The sequence below is a fragment of the Pan paniscus genome, chromosome 18 (assembly GCF_029289425.2).
Source record: "Pan paniscus chromosome 18, NHGRI_mPanPan1-v2.0_pri, whole genome shotgun sequence".
In the NCBI taxonomy this organism is placed as follows: Eukaryota; Metazoa; Chordata; class Mammalia; order Primates; family Hominidae; genus Pan; species Pan paniscus.
Window position 1 is genome coordinate 31,254,420 of NC_073267.2, and position 16,271 is coordinate 31,270,690.

At 45.7% G+C, this 16,271-nt stretch overlaps 1 protein-coding gene across 1 annotated transcript in view; it reads left to right on the forward strand.

Annotated features, from left to right (window-relative positions):
- Positions 1-1,506: 1,506 nt before the first annotated feature.
- Positions 1,507-16,271, forward strand: part of LOC117976346 (uncharacterized) — a 40,781-nt gene continuing 26,016 nt past the window's right edge. Inside the window, exons 1-4 of the mRNA XM_063598072.1 lie at positions 1,507-1,820; positions 11,366-11,548; positions 15,184-15,283; positions 15,447-15,591. Coding sequence (XP_063454142.1) covers positions 1,701-1,820; positions 11,366-11,548; positions 15,184-15,283; positions 15,447-15,591 — 548 coding nt within the window. The 5' untranslated portion in view covers positions 1,507-1,700. The remainder of the gene's footprint in view (positions 1,821-11,365; positions 11,549-15,183; positions 15,284-15,446; positions 15,592-16,271) is intronic.

Genomic DNA, 16,271 nt, shown 5'->3' on the forward strand with positions numbered 1-16,271 from the left:
CACGTAGTGACGGCTTAATTAATGTTAACCCTTATCATTATCATATAAGAATGTGAGTTACATAAGAGAGGAATCCTGTCAGTTCGTTCTCTGCTGTGTCCCCAAGATCATGAATCATGGCTGGCACGTAGTAGGCTTTTAATAATATTTGTTCAACAAGTATTTGGCAGTCTTGGAGGGCAGAAAAGGAGGTGGGGAAGATTTTTAAATAACATTTTTAAAAAAGTCACATTGTCCTACAATATCGATTTTTCTTGCATATTTAGGAAATTGAGGGTTTTTTCCTAAAACATGCGGACATATGGGAAATATGATGCAACATTTGCACTAATGTTTCAGACACAGCTAGAGGTTTCCAAGAGATTTTGTGCTGGGGAGGCTGCTTGCTACAAGCTCCCAAAGCTCTGGGAGGACATAGTATTCATTCCTCCCTCAGCAGAAGCGGTGAGGCAAGAAGCTCTGGGGAGCACCCAGCCTTGGACTTTTAGCATAGTGTGTCAGGTCTTCATAGTTTGGGCCCAGGGCACAGAGAAGTCACAGCTCTCTGGCATCCTGTGACCTTTACCCTCTTTGCCAAGGGAAAATGTGGCCCACCAAAGCAAGAAACTTGAGGGCATGGGTCACCCCAGCCCTGGCATCTGCCCAGAGCCTGAGAAGGAAGGAACAATGATCCTCCAGCTACCTCACAGGGCTGGCACAGGTGGCCACTGCCCTGGCATCACCCAGCTGTGTCCAGCAGCCTGAACCCCATCTGTGGGGATGTGAGGAGGAAAATACAAAAGTCCTTAGGTGAGCACTGAGAAGGCAGATGCAGCAGAAACCTCCAGGCTGGAACTACCCAGTCTTGGACCTATGGTGGAGATAGAGCATAGCTGGTGATCATGTGTACTTACACTCTAAGGTCACCTGGTTGCAGTATGGCCTCATCTGTGGCTCTGAAAATGAAGATTTGGAAGGAGATCATCACAGCTAATGTTTAACAAACCCCTCCTGTGTGCCAAATCATTCACCCCTCGCAACAACCGAATGAGCTAAGCATTCTCATTATATATAGTTTATGGAGAAGGAAGTGCAGACATAAAGAGGTGAATTATCTTACCCAGATCACACAGCTAATAAGTGGTGGAGGCAGAATGGAATCTAAACAGTGTAGAATCTAAACAGAATAGAATCTAAACATGCATTGATTCGACAAGTGTTTATTGAGCACCTGCCATGGACAAGGCCTTGTGTGATTAAATAGGGTTATAATTAATAATACAAAAATGAGAAATCACTAATGCTTTTTAGACTTAACATTTTCTTTTTTGTAGGTTTCAGGCACAGAACTGTATATCCAATAATAGTGAAATGGATCCCACTAATTATGACAGAAATGATGATACATTTAAATGACTTGGATGTTTTATAGGTATGATCTCATGAAACCTTGAGAGAAACTGAATGACGAATGAAACTATTGTTCCTGTTTCACACTGAAGAAAACTGAGGTTAAAAGGGGTAAAGTAATTTTGCATGGCATGAAGTAGAAATTCAAAGTACAGGAATTTGAACTTGGTTCTGTCCTTTTCTGAAACCCCCATGCTCTTGACCACTATAGACTCAAACATCACCTTGTTTTTCCACTCATTCAACAAACTTTTTTTCTTAATTGTCTAATAGGTTGGCACTCATCATGAGCCCCTGTTCTCATTCTGCAAATGGTGAAGCTCTCTATTGTCCTGACCCCACAGTTCCTGTCCCATGAGCAGGGCCAGCTCACCAAGGAGCTGCAGCAGCACGTAAAGTCAGTGACATGCCCATGCGAGTACCTGAGGAAGGTGAGTGAGTGCAGACAGATGGGGCCTGGTGCCCTTGAGCAGTTCCCGGGTCTCAGCTGCCACACATCTCATAGCGGGTGATGCTGGGGGAAGCTTACGCAGTCACAGTACTGGCTTCTTCCTCTTTTTCTTTCCATACAAGTGGCTTAGGGATGGGGTAGAGTAGTTGACTTATTTGGATGAAAACCACTATCTTCTGTCAGAAACTCAAAAGGAATCATTGCTGGCATGGTAACCTAAAGAAAAACAACCAGACAAGTGCCCAACGACACTTAAAAAGGTTATTTATTATCTTGCCAAGTTTAGGCTGGGCATGGTGACTCATGCCTGTAATCCCAGCATTTTGGGAGGCTGAGGCTGGTGGATCACCTGAGGCCAGGACTTCGAGACCAGCCTGACCAATATGGCAAAACCTCGTCCCTACTAAAAATACAAAAATTAGCCGGGCATGGTGGTGTGAGCCTGTAGTCCCAGCTACTCAGGAGGCTGAGACAGGAGAATTGCTTAGATTCAGGAGGTGGAGGTTTTAGTGGGCTGAGATCACGCCATTGCACTCCAGACTGTGCGACAGAGCGAGACTCTGTCAAAAAAAAAAAAAGATTATCCTGCAAAATTTGAAAAGGAAATTCAAATCAACAGCTTCTAAACTACTTTTTAACATGACTCATAGTAAGAAATACATTCTATAGTACATATATATGTTCTATAATTTTGAATAAAAGAATTAACCACATCACATTTATTTTACAACATGTAATACATATTTTTTATTCTCCTTCATTTGTTTTGAATGCTCTGTGCAGTCTACAAAAAGTCCAATAGTAATAATTAAATTAGTCATTAAGTTGAACATTATCTTGTCTTTTAAAATGATAATCTCAAAAATGATCTTTTATTTTTGAGATTTATATAGATACACACACACAAACACACAAATAGAGAGAGACAGAGTTTCACTCTGTCACCCAGGCTGGAGTGCAGTGGCACAATCTTGGCTCACTGCAACCTCCGTCTCCTGGGTTCAAGCAATTCCTCTGCCTCAGCCTCTGAGTAGCTGGGACTACAGGTGTGCACCATCATGCCCAGCTAATTTTTGTATTCTTAGTAGAGATGGGGTTTCACCATATTGGCCAGGCTCGTGTCAACTCCTGACCTCGTAATCCACCCACCGTGGCCTCCCAAAGTGCTGGGACTATAGGTGTGAGCCACTGCACCTGGTCCAAGATAAAATTATTTTAACAATATACTGTGAAGAGAAAAACACTGGCTATGAAAGAATATGCATAGTTTTACCCTGTTTAAAAATAAAGATTGAAAGAATACATATGCAAATAAGTTTATTTTTATTTTTGGTAATACTTTACTGGATTGTCTGAATATTGACAATCAGTATGCATCATGAAGCTACATGGCTAACATTGAGTACTCACTGTGTGTGCCAGGCCCTGGGTTCAATGCTCTACATGCACTTATATTTCATTTAATTCTCTCTGCAACCTGAGATGGTATAGCCACCTCATTTTACAGAGTTGAAACTGAGGCTCAGAGACTGAAAGTTAAGCCTGAGGTTACAGTCAATAAGAGGCAGAGCTGGAACTGAAACCTACGTGTGTCTGACCACCAGTTCATGTTCTGACGGCAGGCTAGTCTGCATCACAGAGTGTGGGGTAGATGGTGCATGCCTGCTAGGATGGGCTAGGTATCACTGTAGGTAAGAAACAGCCCCAAACGATGGAAATGTACACCACTGAAGGCTCTTTTCCTGCCCATGCTGCACATCCTCCATGGCTCTCCTGTGCCCTGTGCCCCACATGCCCTCATCCTGCCACGAGAATAAAGGAGCAGCCTCCATATGGGAGCTGTCAGCTGCTCTAAGAGATGAAGGAGAGGGTGGCCAGTCTCAATGGCTCCCAACTCTTTTGCCTCGAGGTGACACGCTTCACTTCCACTCACATCTCTTGGGTCAAAGCAAATCCCATGGGTACATCCACTTTCAAGTGGCCCAGGAGAGAACCTGAAATACTCGGTGGACTCCATTAAGGCCGTCATATGGTGTCAGCCTGCATGGGAGACTGTGGAGGGGCAGAGGAGGAGAGTGGGGAACTGACGGGAAATGACAGGAGGACTAAGTCACCGCAGATTTGCTTTATCAGCCAGGTGGAGTTTGTCCCAGAGCTGCACAAAATCATCACCAGCATGATGAAACGGAGTAGACTTCAGAAAAAGCAGTTTGGTCAGATGTAATCAGCAGTGAACTCAGAATCAACTGAGTGACATTGAGTCAGTAAATCTCTGACTGCCTCAGTTACCCCATATGATAGTTTTGAGGATGGGAACATTGAGAGAGTTGATTTGGAAGGATATCAAGAGTAAAAATTCCAACATTTTAGTTCCTTTAAGTTAAATCCAGGCACTCTTTTTCCTGCAAGTCTCCTGTTCCTTTCAGATTGCACAGGTGAGAGTGCTCAGATTAGGGCTGGAGGTTGTAAACTATTGCTCCCACACTGACAGTGCCCCCGTGTCGTGCATGTATTCTGTGCATTTTCCTGTGCTAAACACTCTCCCAAAACATCGTGGGGCCTGATTCTTCCTCTTTGTTCCAATGGCCCTGGGTGACTCAAGTGCCCATTCAATGACCAGGACACAGAGGTCTTAGAGAGATGCTCCATGAGGCCCCAGGTGCGAGCCTGTACCCTGCCGGAGCATGAGGCAAGGGACAGGGCATCGTCTGTGGGGATAGTGGGGGTAGTGGTCAGCCAGGCTTGGTGACTCCACTTGCTCACCAGATGATCCTACACCTGCCACCTCCGATGGATCCACTGCGTCTGTGCCTGCCTGTACTGCTGATGCTCCAGTGGATAACTCAGCATCCCAGCCTAGGCCCAATGCCACTGAAGATGGACCTGCCCTCTGGAGACCCAGGAGTCCTACCACTCAGCTGTCCCCAGGAGTGCCCAGACCCTCATTGTTATCCAGGACCTAGGAGCCCTACCCCTGGCCTTCCCTCATCAACCATAAATGATGATTTACTGCTGTTACCATCATCACTGCCTTCAGTGACCAAGGGCCTTCCAAGGTGCCAGCTCTGGAACGAAGGATGCCCTTGGGAGGTGATGACACTCAGGTACACGGGTGCTCAACATATTGCTTCCTCCTATCCTCAGATGGTCTTTGCATGCTTGCAGCCATTGGCACTCCCATTGTATGGAAGGAAACCAGCCCAGGGTCACACAGCTGGTCAGCAGCAACATAACTGGTCTCATATCTAAGGTGCCTGGTCATGCCTCCATGAGGGACCGCCTGCAAGGGAGGTTGATCCTGGCTTTGGGGAGCCTTTCCTGGGCTGCACGAATAACCTCCATTGTTCGAGACCCCAAACTCTGCTCACATCTTCCTTTCCATGTCTCTGCTTGGGCTATGATCATGGTGACTCTAGCAGCCCTTCATGGACATTATACTACTCTCTGCCATTCACTTTTGCTCTAATCTGACTTCAACCCCCACTTACTTGGTCTCTCCTTTTACAACCAACACAACCGAAATCTAGGGCTTCTTTTTTTTTTTTTTTTTTCAGACAGAATCTCATTCCATTCTGTCACCCAGGCTGGAGTGCAACGGTACGATCTCGGCTCACTGCAACCTCCGCCTCCCGGGTCCAAGGGATTGTCCTGCCTCAGCCTCCTGAGTAGCTGGGATTACAGGCGTGTGCCACCATGCCTGCCTAATTTTTGTATTTTTAGTAGAGACGGGGTTTCACCATGTTGGTCAGGCTGGTCTCGAACTCCTAACCTCGTGATCCGCCTGCCTCAGCCTCCCAAAGTGCTGGGATTACAGGCGTGAGCCACCATGCCCAGCCAAATCTAGGGCCGGAACATGGCTGCAGCATATAAAAAGAATTGAATTCCATACTTTTGTTAACCCTGTTTTTTGTTTGTTTGTAGTTGTTGCTGTTTTTGAGACAGAGTCTCGCTCTGTCGCCTAGGCTGGAGTGCAGTGGTGCAATCTTGGCTCACTGCAGACTCTGCCTCCCGGGTTCAAACTATTCTCCTGCCTCAGCCTCCCAAGTAGGTGGGACTACAGGCGCCCACCACCACACCCGGCTAATTTTTGTATTTTATTAGAGACAGGGTTTCACCATATTGGCCAGGCTGGTCTGGAACTCCTGACCTTGTGATCCGCCCACCTCGGCCTCCCAAAGTGCTGGGATTACAGGCGTGAGCCACCACACTCAGCCCCTGTTTTGTTTTTGTTTTGCTTGCTTCTTAGGGTTGTTTTTCTATTTATGGTAAAGGCATTGGCTTTCCATTTGTAGCATCAATAGAATATTTCCTGTTTACAATAACCTTATGTCATAGTAAATGGTAAAGGGATTTAAAGCAGTGGTTTTCAGCTGCCAGAGGCCTGAGAGAGTTTGGGCACACTCTGTGTGATCAGGCAGAAGGCCTGTGGGAAGTTTAGCAGAGGACAGGGCCAGGAAAGGTGATGGACAGTGGGGGTCTGTCCTGGTCACTAGGCCCCTGGGTCCTGCCCACCTGCTTGGAGCTCCCCACCCATCACACATGATGCTGCCAAGCCCTCTGGGTATTGTGGGCAAATACCTTAGGAGAGAAGCTGATGAACTTTGTTTCTTGAAATGCACAGATTCCTTGGACATCCCTGAGAGGTCAATCATGAAAGTCAACTTGGTTTTCTCCCCCTCATTTGGGTTCAGAATTTAAAGTCCACACACACAGGCAGTAAGATGATATAGATAAGGACATCATCACTCGGTTTCGGATGTTAAAATGTCTAGGTGGGTTAGGGGTGATTTGCGATCACACAACCTTGTGGCACAAAGAGGAATTCCCAGGCCAGAGGGAGACATTTTATTGCCATGTTATGATCTTATCATTGAGTTGAAAGGCAATCTTGTTTCATTTTGGATTCTTTCTTATGTTTATGTCTTCTAAGGGCACTTTGAATTTCCAAGCAAATAATAATTTTGAATTAGCTTTTAATCATTGACTTCTAGCACAGTTATATGATCAGAAACATGCTGTGTGATTTGATTGCTCTCAAATATATTGAGATTTGCTGGAACAAAATAAGTCAGGTTAATTTTTGTAAATGTACCATGCATGCTTAAAATGAATGTATCTACATTTGTTCCTGAGATACAGGTTGATGGACAGATGGCTACATGGATGTGATGGAGATGGTTTACTATCGGGACCTTCCGCATCCTGCTGATGTTTTGTTGCTTAGGATATGAATGGCTGAGCGGAGGCTGTAAAACCTGGCACCCTGCTTGGGTATGAGGTTCTTCCTGCCATCCTGCCATCATTTGTTTTTTATGTTTTGTCACCAAAAGTGACCTTGAGGAACCCTGGGAGCTCAGGAAGGAAGGAGCGCCCAGAAGCAGGGACAGGGAGCTGGTTGGGGAGGACCAGAAATCAGGTTTGTGAAGGTTCCAGAGAGGACCTGTCCTTGCGAGGAGTGTGGGAGACTGAGATGGGGGAGGGGTCATTGGAATGATGCGGGCGCTACTTGGCATTGTCCATTGTGAGGCACCACCGGGGTCATCAGGGATTGGTGGAGAGGGAGTATAAAGCCCCAGGGTTGCCAAGGAAGGGCCCAGACCGAAGAAGGTTTGGTGGATAGCAGAACCTTTTTGTCTCCCTCTAATTGCTCCTAAGCCTCACGCTCCCTTGCCCCGCGTGTCCTGTTGCTTCCCTGATCTTCTCCGTGACCTGTAGCTAAACCTTCCACCAGCGCTTGAGAACTTAATTTGAACCGGATCCTTTCCCAGACCCCTTTCTTCTTCTCCTCTTCCTCCTCCACCTCCTCCAGGTGCCCAACAGCCCCCTTCTCCTTTCCCTTCCCTTACTTCCCCCCTTCCCCTCCCCTTCCCTTCCCCCTCCCCTCCCCCTCCCCAACTCAGATCGGCCCCGGTCCCGTCCCCTTCCCTCCCCCTGCCCTAAGCCACCTCCACCTCTGTCCTGGCCGCCTCAGGGCTCCCTGAAAGGACCAGGACATGCGGCTGCGGCTGCGGTGGTGGCTCCTCTTTTGGCTCCTGCTGGGATTTATCAGCCATCATCCCACCCCTGTGAGTAGACGCTGGACCCGCGGGGTTTCTTCCTTTTTACTGGGCTGTGTCACGCGGCATGAAATTACACAGCTCAGGCCTGTAATCCCAGCACTTTAGGGGGCCGAGGTGGGCAGATCACTCGAGTCCAGGAGTTGAAGAGTAGCCAGGGCATCATAGCGAAACCCCATCTCTACAAAAAATTCCAAAAAAGATTAGTTGGGCCTGGTGGTGCGTACCTGTTATCCCTGTTACTGGAGAGGCTGAGGTGGGAGGATCGCTTGGGCCCAGGAGCTGGACGTTGCAGTGAGCCGAGATGGCCCCGCTGCACTCTTGTCTCTAACAAACAAAATGGACCAAAACAAAGTGAAATGTCATTTGATTTGTGTCATCTGGTTTGATGACTTTTTTTTTTTTTTTTTAGACAGAGTCTCACTCTGTCGCCCAGGCTGGAGTGCAGTGGCAAGATCTCGGCTCACTGCAACCTCCGCTTCCGGGGTTCAAGCAATTGTCCTGCCTCAGCCTCCTGAGTAGCTCAGATTACAATGCCTGGCTAATTTTTGTATTTTTAGTAGAGATGGGGTTTCACCATGTTCGCCAGGATGGTCTCCATCTCTTGACCTCGTGATCTGCCTGCCTCGGCCTCCCAGTGCTGGGATTACAGGCGTGAGCCACCGCGCCTGGCCAAAATATATAACCTTAAGTGTCAGTTTACTAACTTTGGAAAGTACATACACCAGCATAAACCAACCCCCTTTCAAGATCTACATTATTTTATTTATTCATTTATTTTTTTGAGACAGTTCCTCCCTTGTTGCCCAGGCTGGAGTGCAATGGGGCAATATCAGCTCACCGCAACCTCTGCTTCCCAGGTTCGAGCGATTCTCCTGCCTCAGCCTCCCGAGTGGCTGGGATTACAGACATGTGCCACCACTCCCAGCTAATTTTGTATTTTTAGTAGAGATAGGGTTTCTCCATGTTGGTCAGGCTGGTTTTGAACTCCCGACCTCAGGTGATCCGCCCGCCTCAGCCTCCCAAAGCGTTGGGATTACAGGCGTGAACCACCGTGCCCAGCCAAGATCTACACTATTATGTCACCCCAGAAAGTGAACTCTCACTCTTCCCAGCCAGTCTCTTTCTTATCATAGGTTAGCTTGCTTATTCTGGAATTTCGCGTATACAGATGCATGCCATGCCATAGGTACTCTTTTGTGTCTGCTTTGTTCTGCTCAACACCATGTTTCTGAAATCATTACCATTGTTGTATGGTTCTCTAACTCCATCATTTCCATTTCAGACTCAGCATATGCTGAGTTCAACCTGATGAAGGGCTATCTCTGTTTAATTCACCATCTTGAAAGAAACATTTAAAATTCAGATGTTTTCAAGAATATATAGTTAAATCCTGAGGAATCGATGTAGAAATGTTATCACAAGCTGTCTGAACTTACTCAGGGGAAGTCTTCATCTTCACTCACATAAGAGTCTAATGGAATTAATATCAACAATCTTAGAGAAATCCCACACTATTCATGCCATTTTCATGATCTCCGCCTTGGTAATTTTTTTTTGAGACAGAGTCTCGCTCTGTCACCCAGGCTGAAGTGCAGTGGTGCGATCTCGGCTCACTGCAACCTCTGCCTCCCGGGTTCAAGTGATTCTTCTGCCTCAGCCTCCCAAGTAGCTGGAACTATAGGCGCGTGCCACCATGCCCTGCTAATTTTTTGTAATTTTAGTAGAGATGGGTTTCACCGTGTTAGCTAGGATGGTCTCAATCTCCTGATCTCATGGTTCACCCACCTCGGCTTCCCAAAGTGCTGGGATTGCAGGCGTGAGCCACCACGCCCGGCCCACCTTGTTAATTTTTAAGCACTAAAATTTGATACTTATTTGTGAATGAAGTAATCTCTTCGTTGTATTTTTTTTTTTTTTTACTTATGCTGAGCTTTAAATGACAAAGATTCATATAATCCAAGAGAGAAGTATTATTTAGAGGGATTCTTTTACCATGTGATATATAATAAATGCATCCAATGTTATACATCAATTTAAAAAACAAGTAAATAACTTTAAAGAAAAGATAACTACTGGCCAGGTGCAGTGGCTCACACCTGTATTCCCAGCACTTTGGGAGGCCGAGGCAGGTGGATCATGAGGTCAGGAGTTGGAGACCAGCCTGGCCAAGATGGTGAAACCCTGTTTGTACTAAAAATACAAAAATTAGCCGAGTGCGGTGGCAGGCGCCTGTAATCCCAGTTACTCAGTAGCTGAGGCAGGAGAATCGCTTGAACCTGGGAGGCGGAGGTTGCAGTGAGCTGAGATCATGCCACTGCAATCTAGCCTGGGTGACAGAGCAAGACTTTGTCTCCAAACAAAAAGAAAAGATAATTACTTTATACTTAGCTTATCTTAGCCATGAGTGACGGGCTGCATGTGGCCCAGGACAGTTTTGAATGCAGTTCAACACAAATTTGTAAACTTTCTTAAAACATTAGGAGATTTTGGCCAGGTACAGTGGCTCATGCCTGTAATCCCAGCACTTTGGGAGGCTGAGGCGGGCAGATTACCTGAGGTCAGGAGTTCGAGACCACCCTGGCCAACATGGCAAAACCCCATCTCCACAAAAAATACAAAAATTTGCTGAGTGCATTGTCAGGCACCTGTACTCCCAGCTACTCAGGAGGCTGAGGCAGGAGAATCACTTGAACCTGAGAGGCAGAGGTTGCAGTGAGCCGAGAGCATGCCACTGCACTCCAGCCTGGGTGACAGAGTGAGACCCCATCTCAAAAACAAAACACCAAAACAAAAACAAAAACAAAAACAAATGGCTGGGCACGGTGGCTCACACCTCTAATCCCAGCACTTTGGGAGGCCGAGGCAGGCAGATCGCCTGTCAGGAGTTCAAGGCCAGACTGGCCAACATGGTGAAACCTCATCTCTACTAAAAATACAAAAATTAGTCGGGCATGGTGGCAGAGACCTGTAATCTCAGCTACTCGGGAGGCTGAGGGAGGAGAATGGCTTGAGCCCAGGAGCTGGCGGTTGCAGTGAGCTGAGATTGCACCACTGCACTCCAGCCTGGGCGACTGAGTGGAGCGGAACTCTGTCTCCAAAAAAAAAAAAAAAAAGAGTTTTTTTTTTAGATCATCAGCTATTGTTAGTGTTAGTGTATGTTATGTGTGGCTCAAGACAACTTTGCTTCTTTTAATATAGGCAGGGAAGTCAAAAGATTGGATATCCCTGCTTTATACCAAGAAAGACAGCACCCCACATTTGCAATGCCTAAAAACACTACCATCCATCTGAAAAACATGAGACTTCTAACTTCTGTTCTTTTTTGTAGCAGTGGAATCCCACGGTGATATCTGAGGGATGTGGTTACCTTTTGGAGGAGGTTGATGGTTTCTAAGGATGATTCTTTCTGAGTGAAATATTGTCGGTGTCATTGACCTTTTCATTATTTCAACTATTATTATTCCAGGTTATCAATACTCTGGCTGTCTATCGTCATCGTGAGACTGACTTTTGTGGAGGAGTTCGAGACCACCCTGGCCAACATGGCAAAACCCCATCTCCACAGAAATTGGATAATTTGATAATTATCATTATTGGGTTTCTGAGACCTTACACATTTACCATTCTCTTCTGCACAAATTACCTTTGTGTGAGTATACTAACTTTCTGTAGAGGTATACTTGTAATCACAAATAAGAATAAATTATATAAAACAATTCACATTTCTGGACTTCATTATGAATATGTGGTTTTACCCAAACAATCAGGGAAATGATTTATTAGCATAAGAATTATGAAAATGTCTGCCATTTACATTATGAAAATTAAATAGGTCGGTGTTTGTTTAATAGAATGTCAACAGAGCTTTTGGTCAAAAATAAGTTTTTTTAACCTTTGTGCTATTTATCACAAATGGAGTATGAGGTTTCGTCACTTAAATAGGAAATTCTTTCTAAACTCTTCTGCTTTATAGTTCTATCGTATGGGTGGAAGGAAAGCTTCCAATCTCCTCTCTGAAGATTCACTGCAGAAATGAGCTGACAACAGACAGCTTAACAGGAGAAGAAAAACCTAGAACAGGCATAAACATGGGAATCAGCTGAAAAATGAGACTGCTAGAAGGGCCAGATGGTTGATGCTTAAAGAGCACCCTCTTCTGAGGGGAGAGGGAGATAGATGGAGATGTAGGCCATTTAGAGGGGCAGCAAATGATTTTTAGGGGAAATGAAAGAGGCCAAGGAACAAACAATTGGCCTGAGACAAAGTTCCTCTGAGGTCATAGGGACGAGGTGACAAACTGCCGGAAGGTGAAGGGCAGAACTGCACTGCGTCTCATGATGCAGAGAAAGCCCCAGAGAATCTCTTAGAACTGCCCTCCAAGAGAATCAATGAAAAGTGTGTCTGGGCAGGGTAATTTTGAATGACATCATTCAAAGTGCATGTTCCCACTTGCAACTGGAGAGAGATCAGTATGTCAAAAGTCTGTACTTGGTAAGAATTTGGCTGCTAAGTTGTGCCATAATTTGTCTTTTGAGCCTTTTTTCCTTTGGGTAAGTTGAGCTCTACATTTTGTCTTGCCATTCATGACAGTAAAAATGTGGTCGTCTGGGGGCTGAACCTCCTTCTGAACAATGATCCAAGATAAAAGTACTAATACCACAATGCTTTTTTATATTCAAGGGAAGAGGAAGTATGTTTCAGTTTAACCACCTAGATAATTACACGTCATTTGGCACTGCCTTTCAAGATATGTAGAAAGCAGAAAATATATGAGTTATGAAGATATCTAGGCACATTTAACATTCTCTATGCCACTTAGTCCTGAACAGAGAATTTTCGGTATAAATTGGAGGAAGCTTTTTTTTTTTTTTTTTTTTTTTTTCTTTTCTGACCCCCGAGACGAGTCTCCCTCTGTTGCCCAGGCTGGAGTATAATGGTGTGATCTCGGCTCACTGCAACCTCCACCTCCTGGCTTCAAGCGATTCCCCTGCCTCAGCCTCTCAAGTAGCTGGGATTACAGGTGCCCACCACCATGCCCAGCTAATTTTTGTATTTTTAGTAGAGTCGGGGTTTTACCATGTTGGCCAGGCTAGTCTCAAAACCCAACCTCAAATGATCCACCCGCCTCAGCCTCCCAAAGTGCTGGGATTACAAGCGTGAGCCACCACGTGAGCCAGGGGAAGTTGTTAAATTTACCACTTTTTAACAATTCCATTTAGGAAAGTTCAGTTGAGCTGTTGGACTTGGACAACTTCGCACCTCTCATCTTTGTCCTTGTCATCTAGTCATCTATACCATTACCTCCTAAGCAGGGACATCATGGGTGCCATGAAGCATTCATGCGTGATGGCATTTCTTTGCTTGTCATTTCTTCATGTGTTTAACATTTCTCCTAGCTCCAAACTGGGCCAGCTACCTTTCCTATGAAATCTAGCAGTAGTTGTGGGATTGACGTGGTTGCTCTTTTCATCTTTTTAGATTACCCATTGCTTCTCTCAAAATCCTAGTACATGAGTTTTTTTTTTATCCTATGTGCAGAAATCAGGAAAAAACAAATTCTACAAAGAATTTGAAAGATACTATTTCAGGCCAGGTGTGGTGGCTCATGCCTGTAATCCCAGCACTTTGGGAGGCTGAGGCAGGTGGATCACTTGAGGTCAGGAGTTCAAGACCAGATGGGCCAACATGGTGAAACCCCATCTCTACTGAAAAGACAAAAATTAGCCAGGCATGGTAGCAGGAACCTGTAATCCCAGCTACTTGGGAGGCCGAGACACAAGAATCGCTTGAATCTGGGAGGTGGAGGTTGCCGTGAGCCAAGGTAGCGCCACTGCACTTCAGCATGGTTGAGAGTGACACTCCATCTCAAGAAAAAAGTCATTTCAATGACTACCTCAGGAGATTCATAGGTATCTGACCCACATCTGAGATGGGATTTGCATTGCATTTTCGCTATGATGAGAACAAATATTTAATATCTTAGAAGATTAAAAGCATACTGTGATAATATGGAAATCTTGGTGGGAATTCAGTCATTAGTGAGAATGTTTTGCGTTAAGTTCAAACCAGCCTCAATGAAGCTGATGTGAGGGAAAGAAAGTGAACTCTGAGTAGAGCAGGGACAGAAGGAAGATGCTCCAGTGCAGATCAGGAAGGAGCAGGGGGTGAAATGTTACAAATTCTAGAACTCAGAGAGCTGAAGGTAATTACTTCCTTTTCAAGTTGTGAAACATGTTAACCTGTGGTAAAATACTTATAAGATGATAATAACCATCTAACCATGTTGAAGTGTACAGTTCAGTTGTGTGAAGTATATTCATGTCATTTTTTTTTTTTTTTTTTTTTTTTTTTGAGACGGAGTCTCACTCTGTCACCAGGCTGGAGTGCAGTGGTGGGATCTTGGCTCACTGCAACCTCTGCCTCCTGGGTTCAAGCAGTTCTCCTGCCTCAGCCTCCCGAGTAGCTGGGACTACAGGCGTGCATCACCATGCTCAGCTAATTTTTGTATTTTTAGTAGAGATGGGGTTTCACCATGTTGCCCGGGATGGTCTCCATCTCTTGACCTTGTGATTCACCCGCCTCAGCCTCCCAAAGTGCTGGGATTACAGGCGTGAGCTACCGCACCTGGCCTATTTTTTTTTTTTTTTTTGAGACAGAGTTTCAATTTTGTTGCCCAGGTTGGAGTGCAATGGCACAATCTCAGCTCACCACAACCTTTTCCTGCTGGGTTCAAGTGATTCTCCTGCCTCAGCCTCCCGAATAGCTGGGATTACAGGCATGCACCACCATGCCTGGCTAATTTTGTATTTTTAGCAGAGACAGCATTTCTCCATGTTGGTGAGGCTGGTCTCAAACTCCCGACCTCAGGTGATCCGCCTGCCTCGGCCTCCCAAAGTGCTGGGATTACAGGAGTGAGCCACCGTGCCAGCCTCATGTCATTCTTGTGTGTGTGTGTGTGTGTGTGTGTGTGTGTGTGTGTGTGACAGAGTCTCATTCTGTCGCTCAGGCTGGAGTGCAGTGGTGTGATCTCGGCTCACTGCAACCTCCGCCTCCCAGCTTCAAACGGTTCTCTGCCTCAGCCTCCCGAGTAGCTCGGATTACGGGCGCCCGCTGCCATGCCCAGCTAATTTTTGTATTTTTAGTAGAGATGGGGTTTCACCATCTTGGCCAGGCTGGTCTTGAACTCCTGACCCCGTGATCCACCTGCCTTGGCCTCCCAAAGTACTAGGATTATACGCATGAGCCACCGTGCCCAGCCGTCATTCTTATATTATTATTTCCTAGGTGTCTTTCCTGAAGACTATCTTCTGGTCTCGAAATGGACATGATGGATCCACGGATGTACAGCAGAGTGCCTGGAGGTCCAACCGACGTAGACAAGAAGGTATGGCTCTGTTGGAGTCCCCATAGTGTGGAAATGAGTTTGCCCTGGAAAGGGAAAGAACAGCTTCTTGCCCTCAGGTTTCTCACCTTCTCTTCTCCTCACTCTCACCAAGGGCTGAGGTCCATTTGTATGCACACAAAGAAAAGAGTTTCTTCCTTTCCAGGAAATAAAATTGGCCTGAAAGACGTCATTACTCCATGGAGACATGTGGAAAGAAAATTTAGAGCGAAAATCCATAAGGGGAAGGTGACAACGAAAATCAACCATCATGACAAAATCAATGGAAAGAGGAAGACCGCCAGAAAACAGTAAGATGTGCCTTGACACAAATACTGTTGTATGAACCATGTGCCAATCAAAGTAGACAACTGTAAAGTCCTTGAGAATATTTTCTACAATATTTGTGGCAGATTCAGTGGGTTCAAAGTTGAGTTTGTCCTTTCTGCTTCATTAGTTTAAGCTTTATAATTCCTTTCCCTTCCTACATTCTTGTTTGTCATTTTTTCGGGGGAAGAGGAGTTGCTAGTACTGGCATTGGTTTTCCTTTCTCTGTCTTTTTTTTTTTTTTTTTTCCTGAGATGGAGCTTTGCTGTTGTTGCCCAGGCTGTAGTGCAATGGCAAAATCTCGGCTCACTGCCTTTTGGGTTCAAGCAATTCTCCTGCCTCAGCCTCCCAAGTAGCTGGGATTACAGGTGCCCACCACCACGCCCAGCTAATTTTTGTATTTTTACTAGAGATGGGGTTTCACCATGTTGTCCAGGCTGGTCTCGAACTTCTGACCTCAGGTAATCCACCTGCCTCAGCCTCCCAAAGTGCTGGGATTAGAGGCGTGAGCCACCACAGCCAGCATTTTTTTTTTTTTTTTTTTTTTAATTTTGAGATAGAGTCTCGCTCTGTCGCCCAGGCTGGAGTGCTATGGTGCAATCTTGGCTCACTGCAACCTCTGCTCCCAGTTTGAAGCAATTCTGCCTCAGCTTCCGGAGTAGCT